Source organism: Giraffa tippelskirchi, chromosome 14 (assembly GCF_054371585.1).
Source record: "Giraffa tippelskirchi isolate mGirTip1 chromosome 14, T2T-mGirTip1v1.2.pri, whole genome shotgun sequence".
In the NCBI taxonomy this organism is placed as follows: Eukaryota; Metazoa; Chordata; class Mammalia; order Artiodactyla; family Giraffidae; genus Giraffa; species Giraffa tippelskirchi.
In genome coordinates, this window is record NC_137288.1 from 22,115,135 (window position 1) to 22,130,155 (window position 15,021).

A 15,021-nucleotide genomic window follows, 5' to 3' on the forward strand; every position below is an offset into this window, starting at 1 on the left:
CTTCTCTTTCCCACTGACTATATTGTTTCTCTAATAATAAGCAGGTTTGTTTGTGGTTACATATACATTGATCTTAACATCATCTTTTCTGGGTTAGTACACAGTGTCATAGCATTAGCTTTCTTTGGTTTCTATTGGATTAATTTTCTGTTTCATGTTCTAAATGTCAAGTCAGTAAATAGTTGTAGCTGACTTTTGTATAGCCTGCTGCTTTTTAGGTGTTTTGGAAGATAGGAGAGTGCTGTCTGTGGGGAGACAGGACGTGCTCTCTGCCCTGTTCCTTATCCACGTGTCCTCATCCCATATATGTGTGTATGCATCACATTGTGGCATCTCACACCCCAGGATCTTAGATAAGATGTAAGATCCCTTTTTCAATTTTTGTTTGAGTACATCTTCAGGGGAGGCACTGAATCTAGTTGAGCTGTAGTGAGGGCAGCTTTATGGGCACTCAGGTGGTTGTTAGGGCCTGGATCTCCTTTAACTCTTGGAAAATTGATTTTTCCAGACTTCACAAACCTAGTAACGCTGCCAATTACTGAAAATCCCAGACAGCTTTTCCCCTGACTTCTCTGGTTTGTTTAACAGGCCTTCTGATAATGGCTGTTATTCACAGTCTGTGTTGTAGTAAACCCGTAGGAGAAAAACTAGAAAAGAATATACAGGGTTAATATTTATATTAACAGCATAGTGGTTTTAATGCCTATTATCCAGTAACCAGATTTAAAAATGTGTTGTTTTTGGCTCAAATGCATATAATCTCTACTCTCATTGTTAACCTAGTGACACTTTTATACTATAACCTTGTTGATGTTCTGCCAGTGAATTTTTTAAAAATAATTGAAATAAATAAATAAAAAGATAAATAAAAAGAATTAAACCTAAAAAAAAACAACAAAAAAACCTAGTGACACTTTTATACTATAACCTTGTTGATGTTCTGCCAGTGAATTTTTTAAAAATAATTGAAATAAATAAATAAATAAATAAATAAAAAGAATTAAACCTAAAAAAAAACAAAAAACAAAACAAAAAAAAATTAAATAAAAATAATTGAAATAAATATAATGCAAAGGCAAGCATAGTAAGTTTTCTTGGTTGCATTAAATAGAGCAGAGCTGTGTTCTGTATTATCATATGGAACCGTGTGTAGAAGCTCACACTTTTTTCTACTTAGTTAAACAGCATGCAGCTCCTTTTTGCTGCTGGTGAGGTGCTTAGTGCCGTGTTTTGGTTTTGTTCTTCTCCAGTTCTTCATCACAGAATTAGTTTTCTATTAAAAAGTTGAAAACAGTGGTTTAAGTATGCTTTCAGAGTCTTCTGCTTTGCCTATGTTGGCTAGAATCAAAAATATTTTGGGAGCTACTCTTATCTAAAATAGTACTTGATGATGAAACTTCTGCTGCTGCTGCTGCTAAGTTGCTTCAGTCGCGTCTGACTCTGTGTGACCCCATAGACGGCAGCCCACCAGGCTCTGCTGTCCCTAGGATTCTCCAGGCAAGAACACTGGAGTGGGTTGCCATTTCCTTCTCCAATGCTAGTCTTAAGCAAAATTAGAAAAATAAGTCTAATTTTCTGGGGGCATTTTTAATGTATGCTCATTTTCTTCCTGTCTTTTTTTGATCTGTTTTGCTTATTAGTTTTTTTTTTTAAGTGTCCTCAGTTGGCAATATAAATAGTTGCCAATCTAGTATTTGCCCCCCAGTTTTAAAAAGTCTGTGTTGTGCTAAGTCGCTTCAGTCGAGTCTGACTCTTTGTGACCCCATGGACTGTAGCCCTCCAGGCTCCTCTGTCCTTGGGATTCTCCAGGCAGGAATACCGAAGTAGGTTGCCATGGCCTCCTCCAGGGGTATTTGTCCCCCAATTTTAAAAAAGTTTACTGGTGCTTTAAATCTCAACGTGGAAACAACTGTTCTAGTAAGGGAGAAAGATGGTCTTTACATATAGACAATGGAATTTTGTAATCTCCAAGAAGTGTGACCTCTGCCATTTCACTACAGCCAAGAAAGAAGATGCTCCTTTTTCAGTGTTTAAAATTAACAACTGTCTTTGGTAGAATGATGAATAATAATCTTATTCAACAAGATGTTTCATTTACTTGTCTTGATGTACATTTCAAAGTGTACTGGGAGATGTAGCAGGAAGTAGCAGTAGAATCTAGATGCTCATGGTTTCCAAGAAGGGGTCACTGCTTCTGCGCACTCTCAGTGGACGTAGGTCGACTGTCTGCATATGTGTTCACGTCTGTTGTATAGAGATGGCCGACTCATTTATAGTTGTAGTATGTACTGTTTTCATATTTAGTGGGAGAATCATCAGTGCATATTTTCATTTTCTGTTGTGTTCATCATAAATCATTATGGGTATTGATTTCACAAAACAGTAAATGCTTGATGTCAGAGAAACAATTTCATTTTAACTGGATTCTTAACATGTAGTTAGAAATTTCTTATATAATTAAGGTTTTTTTCAATTTATACATTACATTATAACATTTTACAAGTTTGTATACAGCCAAATAATTCCTTTTTCTTCTTGAAAACATTCTTATATGTGATTTTGTTTTGCTTTAGTTCCTTTTGAATCATAGCTAGTGGGTATATTAGTACCATGACATATTGAAGTAAGAAGTTTAATCTTAATCATATCCTTAAAGAGAAGAGTTAATGGAGAAACTCAATTTAATTCTACCTTTAACTTGTAATTCTACCTCTGTTACTTCATCTTCCTGGATAGTAAGTTTTAAACGTTCATCTTTCCTTGGTGATCAGGGGGCGTGAGAAGTGGGGCACATATGTAGATTTCATAGTTAATGTTATACTTGCAGACCTTTCCTGTTGTCACTTAGCTTTTTATTTTGTTTTTATTTTTCTCTTTCGTATATTCTGTTTTAAAAGTCTGAACTATATTATCATTTTCATAAAAATAGAAATAGTTATAAACTAGTGATGTGATCATTTGCATACTTTAAACCGATCCTTGGCATACTTTTAACTGATTGCTTGAGTTTTGCTATTTTGATGTTCCAAGAAAAGTCATGAATGGCACCTCAAAAAACTATTTGAAGAAAAAGTGCAAAGAGATTAAAAGTATGCAATGGTAGATTCTTTTCAGCCTTCTTCTGGAAAATGCGTGTGTTTATGGTTGTTAGTGTGCACACATGTGAAATGCCCTTGGAAGAAGGGTTCATTCAGTGGAAAATAAAGTGATAATCAGATTTTACTGTGGATATTAATGAGCATTTTCACTTTATCTAGCTTACTGATAGGCACAAAAATAATTTTGAATAAAATAACTTAGATCACATTTCAGATATTTTAATACAAATCATATCATTGTTTTGTGTGGATTGCAACACACTACTTTTACTGTATTTGTGGCTGAAATACATAATTACTTGATTAAAGCTGTACCATTTCGTAGAAACGTTTTAAACTAAGTGGCCCCTCAAGAGAGACTAGATCAGCTTTCTGCCTTTAGTGGATTTTTTGACAGCAGAGAGCTGGATTAACCTCCCAGGTCAGGGTCAGGCTGGTGTACCTGTGGAAGGACAGAGAGAAATGAAGGAGCGTAGTAGCATTTGTTTCCTTAAGGGGTCTCTGGGAAGATGGTGGGTCTTTTTGAAGAAATTATGTAGTAAATTCCTGTCTCTTTCTCCCTCTTTTCCTACAGGGCCCCTGTGTCCATGATGAGGACTCTGGCCTGTCTCTCATAGGAAAACCTGCCCTCCAGGCTCTTTTATACCACTGCCATTTTTATGAACATTTGAATCAGATGGTAAAACATTGTTACCTGGGACGATATGCATTTGATTTCAGTTGTTCAGCTCTTAATGGAACTCCTGAAAGCAATGATTTAAATGGTAAGTGTATTATGTTTATATTTTTAATAAAATGCATTTCTTAAATTGTTTAAAACCTTTGTGTTAGTTACAAAATATTTGAAAAACAATGAAAAATACACAGGAAAACATTCATATCTAGTCCTACTACCCAGAAGTTGCTGGTGTTGCATTTAGGGTGTATATTTCCTTCCAGACTTCTTTCTCTGTTTAGCTTTTGTTTGTTTTATATAATTGTGTTCATATCTTACATACATTTTTGTATTTCCTCCTTTCACTAAACATTGCCTAAGCATTTTTCTGTGTTATAAATTCTTCATGAAAACCATTTTTGACATCTTATTAATGTTTCATAAGTTATTTCATGCCCTTCAGTAAAATTATATAGTTTTTTCCTCTATGTCTTAAATTTTTTTTTGGAAGGCTCTTCTCAGGCAATCAAGAATGAGACTTTTCCTACTAAATTTTCTAATTTGTTTTGCTAATATAGTGAAAACCTGTTTTGGCATATTACTCATTTATCAAAATATTTGTTGAAATCTTTTTATTTCTACTTGTTTGTAGATCCTCTTGGATTTCCTGAGTATAAGATCTTAGTGCCTATAAATAATAATTGTGTCTCATAAAAAGAAATAGCAATTTAATAATAATAAATAATTTAATAATGAAAAAATAGTTTTAAAATATAAATAATAAAAATTTTTTAAATTTAAATTTTTAAAATAATGTTAAAAAACCTTGACATAATTTCCCACAGAAAAGGTTTAAGAGTAGAACAAAGAATTCCCAAATATTAATATTTTACTGTATTTGCCCTCCCATGTGTATGTATGTACATATAAGAAAAATTGATTTATTTATATGCATATATATATATATTTTTTTTTTTCGGAGCCATTTAAGAGTAAATTGTAAACATGAAATTTCTTTACCCTGAAATACTTAAGTGTAAGTTTCTAACTCACTTTTCTTCTCACTTCCTGGAGGAATTAAGAAGAGAATGACATTTGATGAAGTTTCTGAACATTCTAAACAAATGTCCCTATGGAAAGCTACCCCTTTAATTCTTTGGATTTTTTGTACTGGTGTCACTGGATGCATGGCCCTGGAACCAGCAGCATTGACATCTGCTCCCATCTTGTTAGAAATGCAAATTTATGCCCCCCCACCTTGATTTGGGGAATGGAATCTCTAGGAATAGGACTCAGGAAACCTCTCTAATAAGCTCTCTTTGATTCTCCTACACTTTGAAGTTTGGGAACTGGTACTCTCCATAAATTATGTTAGATTAAGCTATAAAGCATAGTTAACTAATTGTTATTAATTTTTTTAAACATGCTGTATATATTAATTACGGATGATAAAAATTAGGCATACTTTCTTCTTTAGTTCTGGACTGGTTTCATGTAAGGACTACTCTTCCTGTTAATTGTTATGATGCCCAGAAGACTGTTCATGTTGACAGTTTTTCTGTTGTCACAGGTTTAGATGACTCATTCAAGTTCTGGAGGGCTCCATCTCGAATGTCCAGTCAAGATCAAGATCCAAGCTCTCTCTCTACCTCGGAAACAATGGTACTTCCAAAGAACACATAAGTGCTGCATTTTGAATTTCTGCAAAAATTTGCGTTTGCCTAGTGGAGGGATAAGAATATGGCTGTGAAGAATCAGGTTATGACCACCGTGGCAGCTGGGGTGTAGCTAGAGTGCTGTCTGTCCAGAACTAGGTTCTACCTGGCTCAGATAAGTGTACTGAACATAATTTTAGATGAATTTTCAACCTATTTTCTACCTTTTTTTTTTGATGGAAGTTCAAAAGTTTTAAAATATTTATCAGTAGTAGCAGAAGAAAGGGCTTCCTGGGTAGCGCAGCAGTAAAGAACCTGCCTGCCAGTAGTATAGGGGATGTAAGAGATGTGGGTTTGATCCTGGGTTGGAAAGATCCCCTGGAGAAGGACTTGGCAACCCACTCCAGTATTCTTGCCTGGAGAATCCCATGGACAGAGGACTGGCGGGCTATGGTCCATGGGGTCGCACAGAGTCGATACGACTGAGCACACAGTAGCCGAAGAAGAGAACAGACCCTATGTGACTAGCAGTGCTTGGTTACCCCGAAATTTTGCTTAAGGACCAGACGGTTTGAAGAATGTTGACCTGTTCAGGTGATTCCAGTGTGGTACTGATGACTTTAAACACATTTCTAACTACTTGCGTCAGATAGAAGCTTGTCTTAATTATCTGAAGTGCTTAAAATTTATGTACACCTGCCTGCCTTTCTTCCTTTTTATTTATAAGTTGCTTTGTTCTAAGAACTTTGAGACACTGAGTATTTATAAGTAATGACATGCTAGGTTTCATTTGTTTTGGAAGCATACAAAGTCATTCTCAACTGGAAAACATTGCAATGTATTTTTGGAACAATCACTATATAGTAGAACCAATTAGGAAGGCAGAGGTTTGACTCTGCTGCTTCCAGGAACAAAAATAATATGAGAATTAAATAATTATACAGGCATTAATGAGATTCACCTCCTGCAGTTTCTCAAGAGAGTGGTACTTTTTGCTAAGTTTTAAGTGTCTCCCTCCCTCCCCCACCTCCAGACTCAGAAGAGTTTATGTTTAGTGCTAAATTGAACCTTTATTTAGAAAAATAGAATAATTACCCCAATTCCAGTAGGAGTGATGCTCTTCTTTGCAAGCTAGAAATAGTATGTATCTTTGTCTCAGTAAGAGAAATAATGATACGACTCAGTGCTAAAGGGAACTGTAGTAATTGGCTATTTAAATAGTTCATAGAAGGACAGTGTTAATTATGTGCTTAAAAATAGTAATTCTTAGGTTTACCCTTTTTGTTTAAAAGGCTGTAGGCTAACTTTGAAATCTGTACATACTTCAGTTCTTTGTTTATAGAAGGTATATAGTAAATAGTAATTGCTGTAAGTAACTTGGAGTTATCTTAGCTGCTTGGTAGATAACCAGGTTGTATTTTTTTCTATACAAGGAGACTTACAAAACCCAAAAGCAAATCAAGCGTTTATATTTCTCTATTTTATAATAATATATAAATCTTACAGATTAAGATACTAGTTTTTCTGAGAAACACTTTGTAAATATGTCACTTATTATAATAGTTAAAATAGAAGCACCTCTATTAATCCAGGACAGGGAAGCCTGGCATGCTGCAGTCCATGGGGTCGCAAAGAATCGGACATGACTGAGCGACTGAACTGAACTATTAATGCAAGCCTTTAACTTGTGTATGTGAGGATATCACATAGACTTTGAGAAGTATATACCAGTGAAATCTGTTGTTAAGAATGCTTGTGTATAGTCCTATGTAAAACTTACTTCTCAAAAGATTAGTACTGCCTGTTAGAATTTTTACAGTCAGCTCTTTCTTTCTTACTCGGTTTCCAAACAGAAGAGTTTTGGTGTTGGTAACTTACTCACCAAATTGCTGAATTTTATTCACACAAATTAGTCTAATTACTCCAGTTCTATGAATTGTCTTGCTGTATCATTTTTTTCCAGCAGGAGACAAATGTGGAGAGTTTTTATTCATTACGTCAGTGTTACTTTAAGCCTAAGCAGTCCGTACCCAGATCAACTAACACTTCCTCAGGTATAAGAAAATGTTGAAGTAACAAATTAAGGTATCAGTTAAATGGATGTAAATCTTGCTAATAAGCATCTCTGATTATTTAAATCATAGTTTTGTATGTCTTCCAGAATTGAGAAAAAATACAACTTGTTGATCGGTTTGTTTTTCCACTTCTGCTTTCCAAGGAGAGCATTATCTTTTGACATGGGTCATACCATTCAGTGCACTGCGATTGGGTCATTGTCTTCTCTGTGGTATTGATGCCACATTAGGTACTTGAATGGTGCTATCTAATGAATATTGGTGTAGTTGACTGCAACTTGTATGTTTTGTGAATTACAGATAGAGTAAGGAGTGTCATTGTTACCTTGGGGGTGTTGCCCTGTAAATAAAGCCTTTTTAGAGACTCACTGTCTCATTGCCCAAGGCAGGGGTGGGGGTGGGGGGTCAGGCGTCAGTTGTTTTTCCTCCTGAAATCATATTTCTGCTTCTCAGAGATATTCAAACTAGATGGGTGTTTTTGCCTTGGACATACCAGTGTGTATCAACAGCTTTAACACCAAAGTTTGGTCTTTTCTGTGATCTTGAACAGAATTATGTCTGTTTTATCAATTTTCAAAGTAAAGGACATGTCGGTCATTTCATTTTGAGCTTTTCTTTGTGAAATATGTGATTCTTTCAAACTTCCTGGAGCACTGATTTAAGGAAAGCTGATTTTATTTTAACATTTATAGAGAAATTTTACTCATGGGTCCTCATACCCTTTAAAAAACTGAAAATCATTTTTACTATCACTGTTTTACAAAAGAAGAGATGAAAGCATGGAATGAGTAAGTGTCTTGTGCAGGGTTCCAGCATTGCAGACTGGTTGAGTGTTATTTGAATCCAGAGTGCTTTTGGCTCTTGTGCCCAGGTCGTTGGCTGTGATGTCATGCCCCTTCACCACAAAGCAAATGTGACTGGGGCCAAAATAGATGCGACAGTGAGGGTGCAGTGAGCTTAGATGAAAAGGAATGATGAAATAGGGAGTGATTTTGTGTGCTGCTAAGTTGCTTCAGTCGTGTCCGACTCTGTGCGACCCCATAGATGGCAGCCCACCAGGCTCCACCATCCCTGGGATTCTCCAGGCAAGAATACTGGAGTGGGTTGCCATTTCCTTCTCCAGTGCATGAAAGGGAAAAGTGAAAGTGAAGTCGCTCAGTCATGTCCGGCTCTTAGCGACCCCATGGACTGTAGCCTACCAGGCTCCTCCGTCCATGGGATTTTCCAGGCAAGAGTACTGGAGTGGGGTGCCATTGCCTTCTCCAAGAAGTGGCAATTGAGATAAACTTTAAACGATCAACACCTTCTTTTTTTATATTATGTACACATTTACGAGGAGCTAAAAAGATACTCAAATATGTCTTAAAATTCAGTGCCCACATATGAGATTTGAAAGTCTAGTTGAGACATAAAGCATAATTAGAAAATAACTGAATACCAAGCGGTGTGGTGCTGGAAGCATTAAATATTCAGAAAATGCATGGAATTATTTGGAGTGTGGGAGAAAGGCTTAAGTTTGATTATTGGTGTGACCAGATGGGGATTAACCAGGAGACCTGAGTCTGGGTTTATGGATTTGAAGAGAGAATCTGTAATAGCTATAAAGATGTAAAGATACTTCAGCAGAGTGAAATGTCATGAAACATTATAATTTATATTAGAGAAATGTGAATTGACATTCATTCCATGGTAGTTAAACGTTATTTTATAGAACAGGATGACAAATAACACATTCACATATCAATGTCTATTATTAAATATGATCAAGTGAATGTCCCTTGGAGATTATGTTCGAAGGAGTACGTCAAGGCTGTATATTGTCACCCTGCTTATTTAACTTATATGCAGAGTACATCATGAGAAACGCTGGACTGGAAGAAGCACAAGCTGGAATCAAGATTGCTGGGAGAAATATCAATAACCTCAGATATGCAGATGGCACCACCCTTATGGCAGAAAGTGAAGAGGAACTAAAAAGCCTCTTGATGAAAGTGAAAGAGGAGAGTGAAAAAGTTGGCTTAAAGCTCAACATTCAGAAAACTAAGATCATGGCATCTGGTCCCATCACTTCATGGCAAATAGATGGGGAAACAGTGGAAACAGTGTCAGACTTTATTTTGGGGGGCTCCAAAATCAATGCAGATGGTGATTGCAGCCATGAAATTAAAAGACACTTACTCCTTGGAAGGAAAGTTATGACCAACCTAGATAGCATATTAAAAAGCAGAGACATTACTTTGCCAACAAAGGTCCATCTAGTCAAGGCTATGGTTTTTCCAGTGGGCATGTATGGATGTGAGAGTTGGACGGTGAAGAAAGCTGAGCACCGAAGAATTGATGCTTTTGAACTGTGGTGTTGGAGAAGACTCTTGAGAGTCCCTTGGACTGCAAGGAGATCCAACCAGTTCATCCTAAAGGAGATCAGTCTTGGGTGTTCATTGAAAGGACTGATGTTGAAGCTGAAACTCCAATACTTTGGCCACCTCACGCGAACAGTTGACTCATTGGAAAAGACCCTAATGCTGGGAAGGATTGGGGGCAGGAGGAGAAGGGGACGACAGAGGATGAGATGGCTGGATGGCATCACCGACTTGATGGACATGAGTTTGGGTAAACTCCAGGAGTTGGTGATGGACAGGGAGGCCTGGCATGCTGCAATTCATGGGGTCGCAAAGAGTGGGACATGACTGAGCGACTGAACTGAACTGAAGCAGGATTTGAGGACATAGAGCAAATCAGCTTAATACATTTTTACTTTTATCTATAAAATAGCAATCCTTGGTGACTCAGATGGTAAAGAATATGCCCGCACTGCAGAAGACCTGGGTTCGATCCCTGGATTGGGAAGATGCCCTGGAGAAGGGAATGGTAACCCACTCAAGTATTCTTGCCTGGGGCATTCCATGGAGAGAGGAGCCTGGCTGGTTATAGTCCATGGGGTCGCAGAGAGTTGGACATGATTGAACAACTAACACTTTCATGCTAATATAGGAAATTTAAAAAATGCAGATTGTTTAGTGGAAATATAAATAACCCCAGTCAGTTTTTAAAGCACAGTATATTGGTCTAGAAAGAAGTTCTTATGTTTCATCAACTGTATGGGGTGGGATAAGTTAGAATGCAATCATTAGATACTTTCTAAAATCATATTTTTCAAAATTTGTTTGTTCCTTCCTCGGCTGATACTGAGGAAGATCCCAGTGTTTATTAATGCCTGATGTTTGTTGCATTCTTCTAATGAGCCAGGTATTTAGTGGGTCCTCAGAGGCTTTCTTTTCCTGCAGTGAGTGTAATATTCATTTTCATCAGTAGAGAGGACTACTTGAGTGTTTGTCAATTGAAGCGATGTTCAGTGAGAAGATAGAGGATTTCAGCTCCTCATCCTCTTAAATTTTTCTCCTATAGTCAGGGGAGCTCGTGGCTGGAGCCAGGCTTGTTTGGCGGCTCCTGTGTGGTTGTGATGTCAGTCGCAGTGTGTGATTGTTACTTCACAGACTGAAAGTTATCTGGATGTCCACTGACAGGAACATTTAAAAAAAAAAACAAACACATCTCTTTTAGCCAGTTATAAGCAGATACAATTTTAAAATGTCTTTAGGTTTCCCCCTCCTCCTATGTGAATCTAATGTTACATGAAATAAGACATTTAATACTTATGAATGATATATCTAGACTGAGATTTATCTAGCTTCCATCCATAGATGACTTCATCTGCTTAGCTTACAGCTTTTGGATGCAGCTTTCTGTCTTTTAGTTGTTGCTACTGTAATGTCATACTTCAAGTGGCGAGAGGTGATTGAGGTCAGAAGTTGAAAGAGGGATTTTAAAAACTGTATTAATTTGTTGTGCCATTTTCTTCAAATTCTTGTTCTTTTTACTATCAGAAACTGCAAATGAAAATCACCTTGGGTTTTGCTTTCATCCTGTCAGATCAAGTCTAAGGTATCCTACTTTAAGGATTAGGAGAAATATGGAATCAATGTACAGATACCATGAGCTGTACAGTGTCTGGGTTTGTGGTAGGTTGATTTGTAAGTTCTGTTGACAACTTATTTGCATGCATGCATGGACCTGGAGCTGACCCAGCTATGGGAAGTTTATGCTGTCTCAGAGAAAAGAAACTGATGGGAAGATACAGTAATTTTTACACAGGAGGTGCTCGACAGTTTGGGCTTTTTCAGCTTTAGAGTTTTTACAGTCTGTAGACCTGCATGTGAAATTCTGTTTGTTTTCTACAGAATTTCTATCATGTTTAATGTTTCCAAAAGATGTTTTCTGAAATACAGTGTCAGCATAGTTCTTAATTTTTAAAAACAGTTCATTTGTGACCTGGGAAGAGATAGAGAAGAATCTTTTAATACTTCTGCTAATTCTTTTATAGACACTATTAAAATTTGTGTTTGCCATTTGAAACTGAAAAGACTCTTTTATTATGAGTTAAGAAGTGCAAAATACCTTAAAGACACGGCAAGTTATAGTTACAGTGGTGTGCTTCTTAGCCTCTCAACGTTTGAGCATTAAGTGGAAATGGGCTTTGTGTGCACGTTCAGTCACTTCAGTCGTGTGTCCAGCTCTTTGCGACCCCACGTACTGTAGCCCACCAGGCTCCTCTGTCCATGGGATTATCCAGGCAAGAGTACTAGAGGGGGTTGCCATGCCCTCTTCCGGGACTCTTCTCGACCCAGGGTTGAACCCACGTTTCCTGCATCTCCTGTATTGCAGGCGGGTTCTTTACTGCCACGCCACTGGGGAAGACGGAATGGGCTGTATCAGGACCTCAACGTCCTAGATGAGCTTCAAATCAAAACTTTGCTCCTTTGAGTTAACTGATTTACCTAAACTGTAACAGGTCCAAGAAGCAGAAAATGCCATTCCAAAAACTGTTACGACTCTCAAGATATGGAGTGTTCTTCAGTTACACTAACTAGTGTGCTTTTGTGATCAGCCTTTTTGTGTGAGGATGTCTTGTGTGTATATTGCTGGTGTTTCATTTCCCGGTTGGTGATGTTAACCAGTGAGCGCTCCAAGTATGAAACAGTTGTCTTTGCTGATCCCTAGGTGGCAGCTTCATCGGGCAGTGCTGAACTCCAGCCCCTCGTGCTCTCTGCAGCGCCTCACCCTGAAGTCACACACGACCAGCTGGGGGCTCCAGGTATCCTTTTAGGAAGGCATTCTGCTTTCAGAAGGAAGAGTGACAAGTTGGTCCAGGCAGATACTTTGAAAGTAAATGTCTAGATGAAAGAACCAAAATAAGTCTCAGAACAAACTGTCCAGATAAGAACAAAATGAAATGTCACAGAACATAATAGAATAAGTACATCAGAAATTAACAAACAAATACTCTTAACTAATAAATGGGAATTTGGCCATCAAGTTAATAGTCTGATTACCATATGGTTCCTTATTAGATAATAAAGGATATTTGGTATTTGAATCAAGGAACTGATGGATGTTAATTAGCTTCATTTTTTCCCCTTCTTTTGGGAACACACCTCAGTTTGCCAGTTGAAAAGTGAATCCACTTGAAAGTGATGAGAAGTGGGGTCATAAGGATTTTTCAAAGCCTGTGCTTTTGTTTTAAAGCACACAAAATATTTCGAGTCCTTATTTTATAAGAAGGTCGTGATGAGTAGCCTAGGATTTATTTTTATTAATGACAATGTGTAAATTTTATTCTTTGTTTTAGGGACAGTTGCCAGCTCTGTTTGCTTCACACTTTATATATTTGTATAGATTACAGCTAGCTTTTGTTTCTTCTAAGGCAGTAGATAGGCCTTTATTCAGTAGCTTTAAATCCCTAATCTGTAATGAATATACTACCTAAAAAGAAGGCAATTTTAAACACTGAAATATGAGCATCTGCAGGGAAAATGCTTTCTAAAACTTCTAAATATTTGCCTAAGTAAGACTTTACTCTGAATTTTCATTACAGTGTTTGTTCCAGAACTTCCTGAACAGTGTCCCAGTTTGGTTTTTAGTAATTTATGTTAACAACATATAAAAATGTTTGATTTTAGAAAGTTCTCATTTGATCCTCTTAAGAACAAAAGAAGCAAACTCAGGTTGTTTTAAGTAGCTTAGGACACAGAGCATGAAATGAAATTTGATAATGAATTTCATGAACATTTATTTCTAAGAGTATGTTGAGTTACTGTTTTTTAAACAGCTTTATTGAGATATAATTCACATTCATACAGTTCACTCATTGTAAGTGTACAATTCCTTGGTTTTTAGTGTATTCACACAGTTGTGCAAACATCACCACAGTCAGTTGTAGCACACTTTTATCACCCAGAACAAACCTTGTTCCTGCTAGCAGTCACTCCTGATTTCCCTGCTCCCCCCAGCCTGCCACAATCACTAGTCTGCTCTCCCTCTTTATAGATTTGCCAGTTTGGGATGTTTCATATAAATGGAATCTTATTTAGGGGTCAGGGTGAGGGTATCTCGGGAATTTTTTTTGCACTTTTGTGTACGTTTGGTTTATTCAAAATAGAAAGTTTCCTTAAAATAGAAATAAGAAGTAAAGGTCATGAGGGAGTCTTGAGGCAGATTAAACTGTCTTATTAACAGTCCCTTGCTGAGTCTTCTAGGAAAGTTTCATACTCTTGTATCTTCAGTTCTAAAATCCAGAATTTCTGAAAGTGAAAAGTTTTCTCCGAACTCAGGTGGCAGTAAGCCTTAGCTGTGCCTGAATACACTTGGCTACAAAATCTGACCAATTCTAGTTGGAAGTTGTACTTGCTTATATATTTGTCCTACTTGTTGTGATTATGTGTCTGCTGCACTGCAGAAAGATTTGTTTCCTTGTGGGGCATTGCCCAAGATTCCACTGGGGGTGTTAATTAGTGTAGGGTGGTGGTGGTGGTTGTTTAGTCGGTATGTTGTGTCTGACTCTCTTAAGACCCCGTGGACTATAGCCCATCAGGCTCCTCTGCCCATGGAATTTCCCAGGCAAGAATACTGGAGTGGGTTGCCATTTCCTTCTCCAAGGGATCTTCCCGACCCAGGGATTGAACCCGTGTCTCCTGCATTGGCAGGTGGATTCTTTAGCACTGAGCACAAGGATACAAGTACCTTATTACTTTTCTAAAATCTAAAAATATTTTGAGTGCTGAAACACTTCTGGCCTTTAGTTTAAAAAACAAAAAGAATTGTGGTGCATCTGTTTGTTACCCGGTGTCTGAGTGTGTGAGGCACAAAACCATGTCCTTCTTGCCCTTCTTGTCTTGGCCAGTACATGATCACCCAAGGTAGTCCCTCAGATACATGCATGTACATGCACATGCGCATGCATGCGCGCGTGCGCGCGCGCGCGCACACACACACACACACACACACACACACACACACACACACACACACACACACACACACACACACACACACACACACACACACACACACACACACACACACACTCTGGAGGAGCTGGATGTCTGACACGCTGTCCTCAGGCTTGAGGTGTGTTGAGCAGTTAGGGGAATTCCCGAGCTGTCTCTCTTTAGCACTTTTAGGAACTTTCATCTGATTATCAG

General features: G+C 37.7%; 1 protein-coding gene across 7 annotated transcripts in view; it reads left to right on the forward strand.

The window, feature by feature from the left end:
- RTTN (rotatin) overlaps positions 1-15,021 on the forward strand; it is a 109,381-nt gene that overhangs the window by 66,907 nt on the left and 27,453 nt on the right. For all 7 annotated transcript variants that reach the window (XM_081562667.1, XM_081562668.1, XM_081562669.1 and 4 more), the window contains 3 exons: positions 3,673-3,862; positions 5,324-5,415; positions 12,542-12,635. In XM_081562667.1, the coding sequence (XP_081418793.1) occupies positions 3,673-3,862; positions 5,324-5,415; positions 12,542-12,635 (376 nt within the window). The remainder of the gene's footprint in view (positions 1-3,672; positions 3,863-5,323; positions 5,416-12,541; positions 12,636-15,021) is intronic.